Here is a 14,462-nt window from a genome sequence, read left to right as displayed (position 1 = left end):
GCAAGACAAAATGTTTGCACCAATTTGATGGATGAGAAAAAAAAGATTTCTTCTCTGCGAAGATTTAGCAGTTTGTGTTCTGGAGTGCTGTTAAGTTTTCTTCTTCTGATGAATGACAATCCCGTGCATCACTAAGTCTGATGGATTTAGATATGCGTCATCTCCAAATACCACAATCAAACTAACAGAATTAATTGTTCATTTGAAAGTATCACTTTTGCTTATGAAGAATTGATGCAGAAGGAAGGAGGACTCGGAGGCCAAGGCTTGGATGCAGCACAACTTTAATGAGTGTAAAGAAGAAAAGGAGGTGGCTCACAGGGAGCACCAGGGGCAGCCACCAAGATGCGGTGGAGCTCCTGCAGGGTGTCCATCTGCCTGTCCCACACAGAGAGAGAGGGAGGGAGGCCAAGAGGTCCCCACTGCGCTGGTGTGGGAGGTGGAGACAGGAAAGGGAAGAGAGAGGACAGTGGAAGAAGGAAACAGCGCCGTGAAGCTCTATCTCCTGTCCAGATCCATGTTGTGAGGTCTTGGATGTTCCTGCCTGAGGACGCAGCCATCACCTTTAGCAGGGTCTGCGGCAGTAGCGGTTGGTGATGCAGGAGAGGTCAAAGCCCCCGGAGTTGATGGGCACTCCCTCGGAGCTGAGGATGCTGCCAATGGCAGCGGAGGTGGAGGAGCCCACAACAGTGTTCTGCGGGAAGGAGCTGAGGATGGGGCCGGGCAGGGTCACCACCACGGCGGAGGGCTGGATGGCGACGGTGGAGCTCTGGCACTGCCTGACACAGGGCTCATTGCAGCTGTTGGCCAGCGGGGTCGGGCCGCAGGGCTGGCAGGGCACGCACGGGTTGCAGCAGGACATGGCTCGATGGTAGAGCTTCACCTGGAGACAGGGCAGGGGCAAGCAGATGATGGGACACATGAGCAGCAGCTCTGCACCCAGCCATGGGCAAGCCAAGGCACCTCCTGGCCCAGCACACGCTGCCCAGCTCCAAGCCCAGGAGCCACCTCAGCTCAGTCCCAGCCTCTCTCTGCAGAAGCCCTTCTCTCCCCTTCCCTCTCCCATGAGAAGCAGCTCCCAGTCCTGCGCTCGGACAGCCTGGATCAGCTGGGACACACCTCGAGGAATGACCGGGTCTGGAAGCAGGAGGAGAAGAGGCTTCACACTCACCTGATTCCCAGGAGAAGGAGGCGAGAGAAGTGGATGGAGAGCAGAGACTTGGGCTGCCTTTTATAGTCGTCCTGCAGTGCCTCATGCCCAGAGGCACCTTTGTGGTAGGAATAATTTCCTGGCAAGCTCATGGCAAATGCAAACCCTCCCAGGTAATGGCATGGGCCGTGTCCTGGTTTCCGGCACTGCTGCCTTTTAATTTCCTGGCTCATGTGCTTTGCCATAGGAAGGCTTCTGTAAATGCCGGGATGAGAGGCCCAAGAGTTTCTGGGGCAGAAACACGTCAGCGCAGCAGAAGCCTCAGATCAAGGGCTGGTGGCATCCCGTGCAGGCAGGGGATGTGCTCGTGGCTCATTCCTATGGACTCGGTTGCAGCCAAGTTGTCGGGAAATGGGCACTGCTCTGGTGCTTCTCTTCCGCATGCCCAAGGACTGCCACTGGAGAGGACAGGCCATATCCCTTCCTCTTGCTCCCCTCACCTCTCTTGGAGGGAAGGCCATTGTTGTGTGGATTTAGCCTAAGACTACTGGCTTTCTTGGGATTAGCAGAAAAACCCGGCAGCTTTCAGGAGTATTCAAAGGATATTCAAAATCTTTATAATTCTCAGATACTACTGTAATTATCCTGGAGGAGAAGGAGGATATTGGAAGGAAGGAAGGAAGGAGAAAAGGCTGGCAGGCAGGCGGAAAGGAAGGACGGAAGGTGTTTCTGTCACCGGTTTGCTCTTTTTGCGGATAGTCCAAAGGTGTAATTGTGAATAGTTGCCACCAGATGGCTCCCGAGAGACGAAGGTGACCCGAGAGCACACGCCAGATGAGTCTCATGACCAACGGTTCGATCGTATCATAACCCAGCGCTACCAAGTACAACAAAATGATAACACGCTCTGGTCAGATCCGTCGTTATCTCAACCCTTCGTGACCCACATTGGGCGCCAAAAGGGACTGTTGTGGTTTAAAATCAGTCAGCAACTAAGTGCCACACAGCCGCTGGCTCAAACACCCCCTTCAGCCCCTGGGCAGGATGCAGAGGAGAATGGGAAGAATGTAAAACCCGCGGGTTGAGAAAAGAACACGCCTGGTTTGGCGTGGGATTGTCCATGGGCTGCAGTGTGGGTTTCTGCCTCACCACGGTCTTTCCTTTGGGCTGCATGGGAATCTCTGCACTGTGCCTGGAGCACCTTCTCCACTTCTTGCTCTTCTGGCCTTGGTGTTTACAGGATTGGTTCTCAATGGGTTTTTCCTCACTTCCTGGGTAGTGTTTTGCCCTTGCTCAAACACGTTTTCACAGAGGCACCACCAGAGCTGCTGATGGGCTCAGCGTTAGGCAGAGCCAAGTCCATTTTGGAGCTGGCTGGATCTGACTCTGTCAGACATGGGGGCAGCCCCTGGATTCTTCTCACAGAGACCACCCTTCCTCCTCCTGCTACCAAAGCCTTGCCACTTAAGCCCAGTGGGGTGGGTCCAACAGAGTATGAGGCACAATTAAACAAATAGAGATGTCAACAGAAAATGTCAATGATAGATCCTTTAGGAAGTGGAAGTGATGGAGGTAATTATGGTGATTTCCTTAATGCTATCATCATCAGATCTTAACTGCTGTATTCCACATTCACACTGGGCCTCTTTGATTCACCTCAGGGCACTTTCCCAAGGGATTCTGCCCATCAGGTCCATGAAAGGACCAAAATCTGCTCTTACTGAGTGCAGGGTTGCAATTTTGCCTCCTGTTTTGCACAGCCACTGCACAGCCTGGACAGGAGAGCTGTCCCAGCCTTTCTCCAGAACCCCAATAGCTCATAGGTCTTGACACTGTCCTGCACAACACTCTTGTCTTTAAAATGGAGAGGAATGGATGTGATGGATGAACCACTTGGTAGGTAAGGAATTGGCTAGATGCTTGTACTCGAAGTCTCCTATGTAGACAGGCTGAGAGCGCAGGGCTTGTTTAGCCTGGAAAAGAAAAGGCTCCAGGGAGACCTCAGAGCAGCTCCAGTGCCTAAAGGGGCTACAAGAAATGTGGAGAGGGGCTTTGAACAAAGGCCTGTAGGGACAGGACAAGGGAAATGGCTTTAACCTGCCAGAGGGAAGATTGAGATGAGCTCTTAGGCAGAAGTTCTTCCCTGTGAGGGTGCTGAGGCGCTGGCACAGGGTGCCCAGAGAAGCTGTGGCTGCCCCATCCCTGGCAGTTCAAGACCAAGTTGGAAGGGGCTTGGAGCAACTTGCTCTAGTGGAAGGTGTCCCTGCCCATGGCAGGAGAATTGGAATGAGATGAAGTTTAATGTCCTTTCCAAAACAAAATGTGCTATGGTTCTAGAAATTCATGAAACATGAAATTAATTTACCATGTTGCCAAGTGGCAAAACGCACTGCAGCGACGCAGATCCCCCCCTGCCTCCAGACGTTCACCTGAACAGACTGGACGCAGAAGGAAGGAGGACTTGGAGGCCCAGGCTTGGATGCAGCACAACTTTAATGAGTGTAAAGAAGAAAAGGAGGTGGCTCACAGGGAGCACCAGGGGCAGCCACCAAGATGCGGTGGAGCTCCTGCAGGGTGTCCATCTGCCTGTCCCACACAGAGAGAGAGGGAGGGAGGCCAAGAGGTCCCCACTGCGCTGGTGTGGGAGGTGGAGACAGGAAAGGGAAGAGAGAGGACAGTGGAAGAAGGAAACAGCGCCGTGAAGCTCTATCTCCTGTCCAGATCCATGTTGTGAGGTCTTGGATGTTCCTGCCTGAGGATGCAGCCATCACCTTTAGCAGGGTCTGCGGCAGTAGCGGTTGGTGATGCAGGAGAGGTCAAAGCCCCCGGAGTTGATGGGCACTCCCTCGGAGCTGAGGATGCTGCCAACGGCAGCGGAGGTGGAGGAGCCCACAACGGTGTTCTGCGGGAAGGAGCTGAGGATGGGGCCGGGCAGGGTCACCACCACGGCGGAGGGCTGGATGGCGACGGTGGAGCTCTGGCACTGCCTGACACAGGGCTCATTGCAGCTGTTGGCCAGCGGGGTTGGGCCGCAGGGCTGGCAGGGCACGCACGGGTTGCAGCAGGACATGGCTCGATGGTAGAGCTTCACCTGGAGACAGGGCAGGGGCAAGCAGATGATGGGACACGTGAGCAGCAGCTCTGCACCCAACCATGGGCAAGCCAAGGCACCTCCTGGCCCAGCACACGCTGCCCAGCTCCAAGCCCAGGAGCCACCTCAGCTCAGTCCCAGCCTCTCTCTGCGGGAGCCCTTCTCTCCCCTTCCCTCTCCCATGAGAAGCAGCTCCCAGTCCTGCGCTCGGACAGCCTGGATCAGCTGAGACACACCTCGAGGAATGACCAGGTCTGGAAGCAGGAGGAGAAGAGGCTTCACACTCACCTGATTCCCAGGAGAAGGAGGCGAGAGAAGTGGATGGAGAGCAGAGACTTGGGCTGCCTTTTATGGTCGTCCTGCAGTGCCTCATGCCCAGAGGCACCTTTGTGGTAGGAATAATTTCCTGGCAAGCTCATGGCAAATGCAAACCCTCCCAGGTAATGGCATGGGCCGTGTCCCGGTTTCCGGCACTGCTGCCTTTTAATTTCCTGGCTCGTGTGCTTTGACATAGGAAGGCTTCCGGAAGTGCCGGGATGAGAGGCCCAAGAGTTTCTGGGGCAGAAACACGTCAGCGCAGCAGAAGCCTCAGATCAAGGGCTGGTGGCATCCCGTGCAGGCAGGGGATGTGCTCGTGGCTCATTCCTGTGGACTCGATTGTAGCCAAGTTGTCGGGAAATGGGCACCGCTCTGGTGCTTCTCTTCCGCATGCCCAAGGACTGTCGTGGGAGAGGACAGGCCACATCCCTTCCTCTTGCTCCCCTCACCTCTCTTGGAGGGAAGGCCATTGTTGTGTGGATTTAGCCTAAGACTACTGGCTTTCTTGGGATTAGCAGAAAAACCCGGCAGCTTTCAGGAGTATTCAAAGGATATTCAAAATCTTTACAATTCTCAGATACTACTGTAATTATCCTGGAGGAGAAGGAGGATATTGGAAGGAAGGAAGGAAGGAGAAAAGGCTGGCAGGCAGGCGGAAAGGAAGGACGGAAGGTGTTTCTGTCACCGGTTTGCTCTTTTTGCGAATAGTCCAAAGGTGTAATTGTGAATAGTTGCCACCAGATGGCTCCCGAGAGACGAAGGTGACCCGAGAGCACACGCCAGATGAGTCTCATGACAAACGGTTCGATCGTATCATAACCCAGTGCTACCAAGTACAACAAAATGATAACACGCTCTGGTCAGATCCGTCGTTATCTCAACCCTTCGTGACCCACATTGGGCGCCAAAAGGGACTGTTGTGGTTTAAAACCAGTCAGCAACTAAGTGCCACACAGCCGCTGGCTCAAACACCCCCTTCAGCCCCTGGGCAGGATGCAGAGGAGAATGGGAAGAATGTAAAACCCGCGGGTTGAGAAAAGAACACGCCTGGTTTGGCGTGGGATTGTCCATGGGCTGCAGTGTGGGTTTCTGCCTCACCACGGTCTTTCCTTTGGGCTGCATGGGAATCTCTGCACTGTGCCTGGAGCACCTTCTCCACTTCTTGCTCTTCTGGCCTTGGTGTTTACAGGATTGGTTCTCAATGGGTTTTTCCTCACTTCCTGGGTAGTGTTTTGCCCTTGCTCAAACACGTTTTCACAGAGGCACCACCAGAGCTGCTGATGGGCTCAGCGTTAGGCAGAGCCAAGTCCATTTTGGAGCTGGCTGGATCTGACTCTGTCAGACATGGGGGCAGCCCCTGGATTCTTCTCACAGAGACCACCCTTCCTCCTCCTGCTACCAAAGCCTTGCCACTTAAGCCCAGTGGGGTGGGTCCAACAGAGTATGAGGCACAATTAAACAAATAGAGATGTCAACAGAAAATGTCAATGATAGATCCTTTAGGAAGTGGAAGTGATGGAGGTAATTATGGTGATTTCCTTAATGCTATCATCATCAGATCTTAACTGCTGTATTCCACATTCACATTGGGCCTCTTTGATTCACCTCAGGGCACTTTCCCAAGGGATTCTGCCCATCAGGTCCATGAAAGGACCAAAATCTGCTCTTACTGAGTGCAGGGTTGCAATTTTGCCTCCTGTTTTGCACAGCCACTGCACAGTCTGGACAGGAGAGCTGTCCCAGCCTTTCTCCAGAACCCCAATAGCTCATAGGTCTTGACACTGTCCTGCACAACACTCTTGTCTTTAAAATGGAGAGGAATGGATGTGATGGATGAACCACTTGGTAGGTAAGGAATTGGCTAGATGCTTGTACTCGAAGTCTCCTATGTAGACAGGCTGAGAGCGCAGGGCTTGTTTAGCTTGGAAAAGAAAAGGCTCCAGGGAGACCTCAGAGCAGCTCCAGTGCCTAAAGGGGCTACAAGAAATGTGGAGAGGGGCTTTGAACAAAGGCCTGTAGGGACAGGACAAGGGAAATGGCTTTAACCTGCCAGAGGGAAGATTGAGATGAGCTCTTAGGCAGAAGTTCTTCCCTGTGAGGGTGCTGAGGCGCTGGCACAGGGTGCCCCGAGAAGCTGTGGCTGCCCCATCCCTGGCAGTTCAAGACCAAGTTGGAAGGGGCTTGGAGCAACTTGCTCTAGTGGAAGGTGTCCCTGCCCATGGCAGGAGAATTGGAATGAGATGAAGTTTAATGTCCTTTCCAAAACAAAATGTGCTATGGTTCTAGAAATTCATGAAACATGAAATTAATTTACCATGTTGCCAAGTGGCAAAACGCACTGCAGCGACGCAGATCCCCCCCTGCCTCCAGACGTTCACCTGAACAGACTGGACGCAGAAGGAAGGAGGACTTGGAGGCCCAGGCTTGGATGCAGCACAACTTTAATGAGTGTAAAGAAGAAAAGGAGGTGGCTCACAGGGAGCACCAGGGGCAGCCACCAAGATGCGGTGGAGCTCCTGCAGGGTGTCCATCTGCCTGTCCCACACAGAGAGAGAGGGAGGGAGGCCAAGAGGTCCCCACTGCGCTGGTGTGGGAGGTGGAGACAGGAAAGGGAAGAGAGAGGACAGTGGAAGAAGGAAACAGCGCCACGAAGCCCTATCTCCTGTCCAGATCCATGTTGTGAGGTCTTGGATGTTCCTGCCTGAGGACGCAGCCATCACCTTTAGCAGGGTCTGCGGCAGTAGCGGTTGGTGATGCAGGAGAGGTCAAAGCCCCCGGAGTTGATGGGCACTCCCTCGGAGCTGAGGATGCTGCCAACGGCAGCGGAGGTGGAGGAGCCCACAACAGTGTTCTGCGGGAAGGAGCTGAGGATGGGGCCGGGCAGGGTCACCACCACGGGGGAAGGCTCAATGACCACATTGGAGCTCTGGCACTGCCTGACACAGGGCTCATTGCAGCTGTTTGCCAGCGGGGTCGGGCCGCAGGGCTGGCAGGGCACGCACGGGTTGCAGCAGGACATGGCTCGATGGTAGAGCTTCACCTGGAGACAGCGCAGGGGCAAGCAGATGATGGGACACGTGAGCAGCAGCTCTGCACCCAACCGTGGGCAAGCCAAGGCACCTCCTGGCCCAGCACACGCTGCCCAGCTCCAAGCCCAGGAGCCACCTCAGCTCAGTCCCAGCCTCTCTCTGCGAAAGCCCTTCTCTCCCCTTCCCTCTCCCATGAGAAGCAGCTCCCAGCCCTGCGCTCGGACAGCCTGGATCAGCTGAGACACACCTTGAGGAATGACCAGGTCTGGAAGCAGGAGGAGAAGAGGCTTCACACTCACCTGATTCCCAGGAGAAGGAGGCGAGAGAAGTGGATGGAGAGCAGAGACTCGGGCTGCCTTTTATAGTCGTCCTGCAGTGCCTCAGGCCCAGAGGCACCTTTGTGGTAGGAATAATTTCCTGGCAAGCTCATGGCAAATGCAAACCCTCCCAGGTAATGGCATGGGCCGTGTCCCGGTTTCCGGCACTGCTGCCTTTTAATTTCCTGGCTCGTGTGCTTTGCCATAGGAAGGCTTCCGTAAGTGCCAGGATGAGAGGCCCAAGAGTTTCTGGGGCAGAAACACGTCAGCGTAGCAGAAGCCTCAGATCAAGGCTGGTGGCATCCCGTGCAGGCAGGGGATGTGCTCGTGGCTCATTCCTGTGGACTCGATTGTAGCCAAGTTGTCGGGAAATGTGCACCGCTCTGGTGCTTCTCTTCCGCATGCCCAAGGACTGTCGTGGGAGAGGACAGGCCACATCCCTTCCTCTTGCTCCCCTCACCTCTCTTGGAGGGAAGGCCATTGTTGTGTGGATTTAGCCTAAGACTACTGGCTTTCTTGGGATTAGCAGAAAAACCCGGCAGCTTTCAGGAGTATTCAAAGGATATTCAAAATCTTTATAATTCTCAGATACTACTGTAATTATCCTGGAGGAGAAGGAGGATATTGGAAGGAAGGAAGGAAGGAGAAAAGGCTGGCAGGCAGGCGGAAAGGAAGGACGGAAGGTGTTTCTGTCACCGGTTTGCTCTTTTTGCGGATAGTCCAAAGGTGTAATTGTGAATAGTTGCCACCAGATGGCTCCCGAGAGACGAAGGTGACCCGAGAGCACACGCCAGATGAGTCTCATGACAAACGGTTCGATCGTATCATAACCCAGCGCTACCAAGTACAACAAAATGATAACACGCTCTGGTCAGATCCGTCGTTATCTCAACCCTTCGTGACCCACATTGGGCGCCAAAAGGGACTGTTGTGGTTTAAAACCAGTCAGCAACTAAGTGCCACACAGCCGCTGGCTCAAACACCCCCTTCAGCCCCTGGGCAGGATGCAGAGGAGAATGGGAAGAATGTAAAACCCGCGGGTTGAGAAAAGAACACGCCTGGTTTGGCGTGGGATTGTCCATGGGCTGCAGTGTGGGTTTCTGCCTCACCACGGTCTTTCCTTTGGGCTGCATGGGAATCTCTGCACTGTGCCTGGAGCACCTTCTCCACTTCTTGCTCTTCTGGCCTTGGTGTTTACAGGATTGGTTCTCAATGGGTTTTTCCTCACTTCCTGGGTAGTGTTTTGCCCTTGCTCAAACACGTTTTCACAGAGGCACCACCAGAGCTGCTGATGGGCTCAGCGTTAGGCAGAGCCAAGTCCATTTTGGAGCTGGCTGGATCTGACTCTGTCAGACATGGGGGCAGCCCCTGGATTCTTCTCACAGAGACCACCCTTCCTCCTCCTGCTACCAAAGCCTTGCCACTTAAGCCCAGTGGGGTGGGTCCAACAGAGTATGAGGCACAATTAAACAAATAGAGATGTCAACAGAAAATGTCAATGATAGATCCTTTAGGAAGTGGAAGTGATGGAGGTAATTATGGTGATTTCCTTAATGCTATCATCATCAGATCTTAACTGCTGTATTCCACATTCACACTGGGCCTCTTTGATTCACCTCAGGGCACTTTCCCAAGGGATTCTGCCCATCAGGTCCATGAAAGGACCAAAATCTGCTCTTACTGAGTGCAGGGTTGCAATTTTGCCTCCTGTTTTGCACAGCCACTGCACAGTCTGGACAGGAGAGCTGTCCCAGCCTTTCTCCAGAACCCCAATAGCTCATAGGTCTTGACACTGTCCTGCACAACACTCTTGTCTTTAAAATGGAGAGGAATGGATGTGATGGATGAACCACTTGGTAGGTAAGGAATTGGCTAGATGCTTGTACTCGAAGTCTCCTATGTAGACAGGCTGAGAGCGCAGGGCTTGTTTAGCCTGGAAAAGAAAAGGCTCCAGGGAGACCTCAGAGCAGCTCCAGTGCCTAAAGGGGCTACAAGAAATGTGGAGAGGGGCTTTGAACAAAGGCCTGTAGGGACAGGACAAGGGAAATGGCTTTAACCTGCCAGAGGGAAGATTGAGATGAGCTCTTAGGCAGAAGTTCTTCCCTGTGAGGGTGCTGAGGCGCTGGCACAGGGTGCCCAGAGAAGCTGTGGCTGCCCCATCCCTGGCAGTTCAAGACCAAGTTGGAAGGGGCTTGGAGCAACTTGCTCTAGTGGAAGGTGTCCCTGCCCGTGGCAGGAGAATTGGAATGAGATGAAGTTTAATGTCCTTTCCAAAACAAAATGTGCTATGGTTCTAGAAATTCATGAAACATGAAATTAATTTACCCTGTTGCCAATGGCAAAACGCACTGCAGCGACGCAGATCCCCCCCTGCCTCCAGCCGTTCACCTGAACAGACTGGAAGAGTTCACGCACAAGGAAGGAGGACTTGGAGGCCCAGGCTTGGATGCAGCACAACTTTAATGAGTGTAAAGAAGAAAAGGAGGTGGCTCACAGGGAGCACCAGGGGCAGCCACCAAGATGCATTGGAGCTCCTGCAGGGTGTCCATCTGCCTGTCCCACACAGAGAGAGAGGGAGGGAGGCCAAGAGGTCCCCACTGTGCTGGTGTGGGAAGTGGAGACAGGAAAGGGAAGAGAGAGGACAGTGGAAGAAGGAAACAGCGCCGTGAAGCTCTATCTCCTGTCCAGATCCATGTTGTGAGGTCTTGGATGTTCCTGCCTGAGGATGCAGCCATCACCTTTAGCAGGGTCTGCGGCAGTAGCGGTTGGTGATGCAGGAGAGGTCAAAGCCCCCGGAGTTGATGGGCACTCCCTCGGAGCTGAGGATGCTGCCAACGGCAGCGGAGGTGGAGGAGCCCACAACAGTGTTCTGCGGGAAGGAGCTGAGGATGGGGCCGGGCAGGGTCACCACCACGGGCGAAGGCTCAATGACCACATTGGAGCTCTGGCACTGCCTGACACAGGGCTCATTGCAGCTGTTTGCCAGCGGGGTCGGGCCACAGGGCTGGCAGGGCACGCACGGGTTGCAGCAGGACATGGCTCGATGGTAGAGCTTCACCTGGAGACAGCGCAGGGGCAAGCAGATGATGGGACACGTGAGCAGCAGCTCTGCACCCAACCATGGGCAAGCCAAGGCACCTCCTGGCCCAGCACATGCTGCCCAGTTTCAAGCCCAGGAGCCACCTCAGCTCAGTCCCAGCCTCTCTCTGCAGAAGCCCTTCTCTCCCCTTCCCTCTCCCATGAGAAGCAGCTCCCAGTCCTGCGCTCGGACAGCCTGGATAAGCTGAGACACACCTCGAGGAATGACCAGGTCTGGAAGCAGGAGGAGAAGAGGCTTCACACTCACCTGATTCCCAGGAGAAGGAGGCAAGAGAAGTGGATGGAGAGCAGAGACTCGGGCTGCCTTTTATAGTCGTCCTGCAGTGCCTCAGGCCCAGAGGCACCTTTGTGGTAGGAATAATTTCCTGGCAAGCTCATGGCAAATGCAAACCCTCCCAGGTAATGGCATGGGCCGTGTCCCGGTTTCCGGCACTGCTGCCTTTTAATTTCCTGGCTCGTGTGCTTTGCCATAGGAAGGCTTCTGTAAGTGCCAGGATGAGAGGCCCAAGAGTTTCCGGGGCAGAAACACGTCAGCGCAGCAGAAGCCTCAGATCAAGGGCTGGTGGCATCCCGTGCAGGCAGGGGATGTGCTCCTGGCTCATTCCTGTGGGCTCGATTGTAGTCAAGTTGTCAGGAAATGGGCACCACTCTGGTGCTTCTCTTCCGCATGCCCAAGGACTGCCACGGGAGAGGACAGGCCACATCCCTTCCTCTTGCTCCCCTCACCTCTCTTGGAGGGAAGGCCATTGTTGTGTGCAGATGGGCTTCTGCTGGGAGGGTTGGACCCTGCTGCAACACTAACAGTGCTCTCAGGACACCTGTGCTGGGCTCATGTGTCCCATCCCCTCTCTGTGCAGTCTCTGCGGGTCCTCAGGGAAGAGCAGGAGCATGTCTGGGGTCTGGTCCTTCCCTGTGGTACCTGAGCCCTGTTGTGCCAGTGTGGTCCCAGCATCTCCTCAGCAGAGTCCCCAGTTGCTGATGTTTCTGGCTTTATGTGAGCTTGCAGATACAGGCATGGTTCCATGCGGACATGCCTGAGCACACGTGTGTCAGTTCGTCCTTGTGCCACCCTCATCATGAGGGCACGAGCACACCATGGCTGGGACTTGTTGTATAGGTTGAATCACTAAAACCCTTTTCATGAGCAGATCCAGCAATGTCCCTCTTTACACGGGCAGAAACTGTTGTGCAGTGACCATAACTCCCCAATCCATATCCCGCTGTGCTGCTGAATGGTGGAGCTGTGAATGACAGAAGGAAGTTGAGTCTCTGTTGTCTGGCTTGGATTTTACCACATCTCATTATAAATGGATCATATGTGGCTACTTCCAACTGCTTAAGTCAAGAAGCTGTATGCAGTCAGGGTAGAGAATCAGGCACCAATCATAGTCTTTATAAACTTAGGTGAGGTGATTTCCACCTATTCCATCCCTGCACATCATCTCTATCACTTTTTCCCCCTATCTCCCAGGGTACTGGGGACTCTGCTAGGACGTCATTCATTTGCACTCACTGCTCTCTGGCTCTGGACTTCAGAATGTCGTCAGAGCCTACAACACACCTTGCTACTAGATCTTTCAAGGCCTGTCTGACTTGTTCATTTTGAAGGGTGTAGATGTAAGGGTTGCACAGCTGAGTAATCACACAGTAAAGGAAAGATACAACTTTGTCAAAATCCCTCCCGCCCCGTTGGCTTGGTCGGATGTACCTGAAGATGGAGCTGCTGTACAGAATAGTGACTACAATGAGATGACTAGAGCATGTGGAAAAGGCTTTTTTCCTGCTTGCTGAAGGCTGGATGTGTGTGACAGTGTGGATGATGTAGGCGTAAGAAAAAGCAGTTACTGATAAGGTGCCAGGTAATATCACAACACCAGTCACTAGCATTACTTTCTCAATGACACCCGTATCTGTGCAGGACAGCTGGAGCAGTGGTGCTATATCACAGTAGAAGTGGTTGATGACACCGGGCCCACAGAATGGCAACTGGATTATAATTGTGAGTGGGGAGAACATCAAGAAGAAACTCAGTACCCAGCAGCCCAGCACCAGCTGGAGGCAAAACCTATTGTTCATAAAGGTAGAATAATGCAAAGGGCGGCAGATGGCCATGTAGCGGTCAAAGGACATGAGAGCTACATGGAAGAAAGTGCAGATACCCAGGATGAAGAAGAGGGATAACTGAAGGAAACATCCAGACAGGGAAATGGTTTTTGCTCCTGTGAGGAGGCTGTAGAGTGTCCTTGGCATGAAGGTAGAAGTGAAGCAGATTTCCACAAGGGAGAAATTCCTGAGAAAGAAATACATGGGGATGTGGAGGCGTTGGTCCACCAGTGTGATGGTGATGACAGTGATGTTTCCAAGGAGGATCAGGAGGAACGCAACAAAGAGAATGGCAAATAGGATGATCTCCGAAAAGCGGTTGCTAGCGAGTCCCAAGAGAATGAACTCTGCTGTTGTCTGATTCATCTCTGAAAGTTGAATAATAAGTTAAAATGATGTTAAAGATGTTCCAAGAAGCATAAGCAAAAGCCTAATCAGATGGTACATGTGTTTGTCCTAACTGGAAGACTGTTGTAAGCCAAACAGTGATCCATGTAACAGTTGACTAGAGCAGGCTCTTGCCTGTGCTGCCCATATCAATTGGCCACAGGACAAACTTAGCATAATGAAGCAGCCTTTAGGCAGCTCCCACTTGGCACCGATAATGACATGGCCAAGCAGGTTCTTGTCCACATCTTAAAATGAAGCAGCATGCTCTTATCTGGGCATCTTTTTACTAGACAGTGGGAATCATGAACAGCATTTTTCAATTCTTAAGAAAAATTGCTAAGAGCTCTAAATACCACAATGTGTGGGAATTACTCCGCAGACAGGATCAGTGTAACAGGCTGTGCCTTGGCTAGAAATCCATTCAATGAGTTACAACTGCAGGTTCCAAGCATCTGAAGGGACACAAGATTATCTATGCTATTTCCCTTCCCTTTTCACATTAGCTCAAAAAATGGCATTTTAATTAATACCTTCCAGAATCTGAGTACCTTTCTTAATAGTACCCATTACAAACCCCAGAGGCCATGCATTAGAATACCTTTGAGGGCAGATTCCAAAGGAGGTGGCATACCCTTTTCCATAGAAATCTGAAGTGTTACTCATCTCATCTAACTGCAGATTGCTACCTGTCCAAGTACTGCATTCACCAGTACTTGCTGCATTGTCAAATGCAGAGATTCAACACCTTCAAAGAGACCTTCTGTTGATCTTAAGATGAGTGTCAAAAGTAGCGGTGTGTGTTCACTCTTGAAGACACACACACTAGATGATAAGATTTAGATCCTCCCCTGTCTTATTTGTGTCACCACAGGTCACGATCTGCAAGGACATTTTTAACATTTCTGACCAATTTCCCCTTTTCCAGGCTGGCTTCCTGCCTTAGCGGACAAATAGAAGTTTTAGTG

At 52.7% G+C, this 14,462-nt stretch overlaps 4 protein-coding genes and 1 pseudogene across 4 annotated transcripts; all 5 read right to left on the bottom strand.

Annotated features, from left to right (window-relative positions):
• Positions 1 to 470: 470 nt before the first annotated feature.
• Positions 471 to 908, bottom strand: LOC115617723 (feather keratin Cos1-2-like). The gene has a single exon (XM_030508568.1). The coding sequence runs from the start codon at positions 860 to 862 to the stop codon at positions 566 to 568; it is 297 nt and encodes a 98-aa protein (XP_030364428.1). The 5' UTR covers positions 863 to 908; the 3' UTR covers positions 471 to 565.
• Positions 909 to 3,919: 3,011 nt separating this feature from the next.
• Positions 3,920 to 4,370, bottom strand: LOC115617722 (feather keratin Cos1-2-like). Its single transcript, XM_030508566.1, has one exon. The coding sequence runs from the start codon at positions 4,218 to 4,220 to the stop codon at positions 3,924 to 3,926; it is 297 nt and encodes a 98-aa protein (XP_030364426.1). The 5' UTR covers positions 4,221 to 4,370; the 3' UTR covers positions 3,920 to 3,923.
• Positions 4,371 to 7,229: 2,859 nt separating this feature from the next.
• LOC115617721 (feather keratin Cos1-1/Cos1-3/Cos2-1-like) lies at positions 7,230 to 7,985 on the bottom strand. The gene is made up of 2 exons (XM_030508565.1): positions 7,888 to 7,985; positions 7,230 to 7,599 (listed from the first exon to the last, which is right to left on the bottom strand). Exon 2 carries the CDS (start codon positions 7,576 to 7,578, stop codon positions 7,282 to 7,284), a length of 297 nt encoding a protein of 98 aa, XP_030364425.1. The 5' UTR covers positions 7,579 to 7,599; positions 7,888 to 7,985; the 3' UTR covers positions 7,230 to 7,281.
• A 2,656-nt stretch (positions 7,986 to 10,641) lies between these two features.
• On the bottom strand, positions 10,642 to 11,382 carry LOC115617707 (annotated as a pseudogene).
• A 1,131-nt stretch (positions 11,383 to 12,513) lies between these two features.
• Positions 12,514 to 14,167, bottom strand: LOC115617960 (olfactory receptor 49-like). Its single transcript, XM_030509053.1, has one exon. It carries the CDS (start codon positions 13,471 to 13,473, stop codon positions 12,514 to 12,516), a length of 960 nt encoding a protein of 319 aa, XP_030364913.1. The 5' UTR covers positions 13,474 to 14,167.
• Between the last annotated feature and the right edge of the window lie 295 nt (positions 14,168 to 14,462).

The sequence above is a fragment of the Strigops habroptila genome, chromosome 19, assembly GCF_004027225.2.
Source record: "Strigops habroptila isolate Jane chromosome 19, bStrHab1.2.pri, whole genome shotgun sequence".
Lineage (NCBI taxonomy): Eukaryota > Metazoa > Chordata > Aves > Psittaciformes > Psittacidae > Strigops > Strigops habroptila.
Note: the sequence above shows the minus strand (reverse complement) of the source record. Positions and strands in the feature narration are given on the sequence as shown.

Coding starts and splice junctions, on each gene's coding strand:
- LOC115617723 (XM_030508568.1), bottom strand. CDS start 862: ATGTCCTGCTGCAACCCGTGCGTGCCCTGCCAGCCCTGCGGCCCGACC.
- LOC115617960 (XM_030509053.1), bottom strand. CDS start 13,473: ATGAATCAGACAACAGCAGAGTTCATTCTCTTGGGACTCGCTAGCAAC.
- LOC115617721 (XM_030508565.1), bottom strand. CDS start 7,578: ATGTCCTGCTGCAACCCGTGCGTGCCCTGCCAGCCCTGCGGCCCGACC.
- LOC115617722 (XM_030508566.1), bottom strand. CDS start 4,220: ATGTCCTGCTGCAACCCGTGCGTGCCCTGCCAGCCCTGCGGCCCAACC.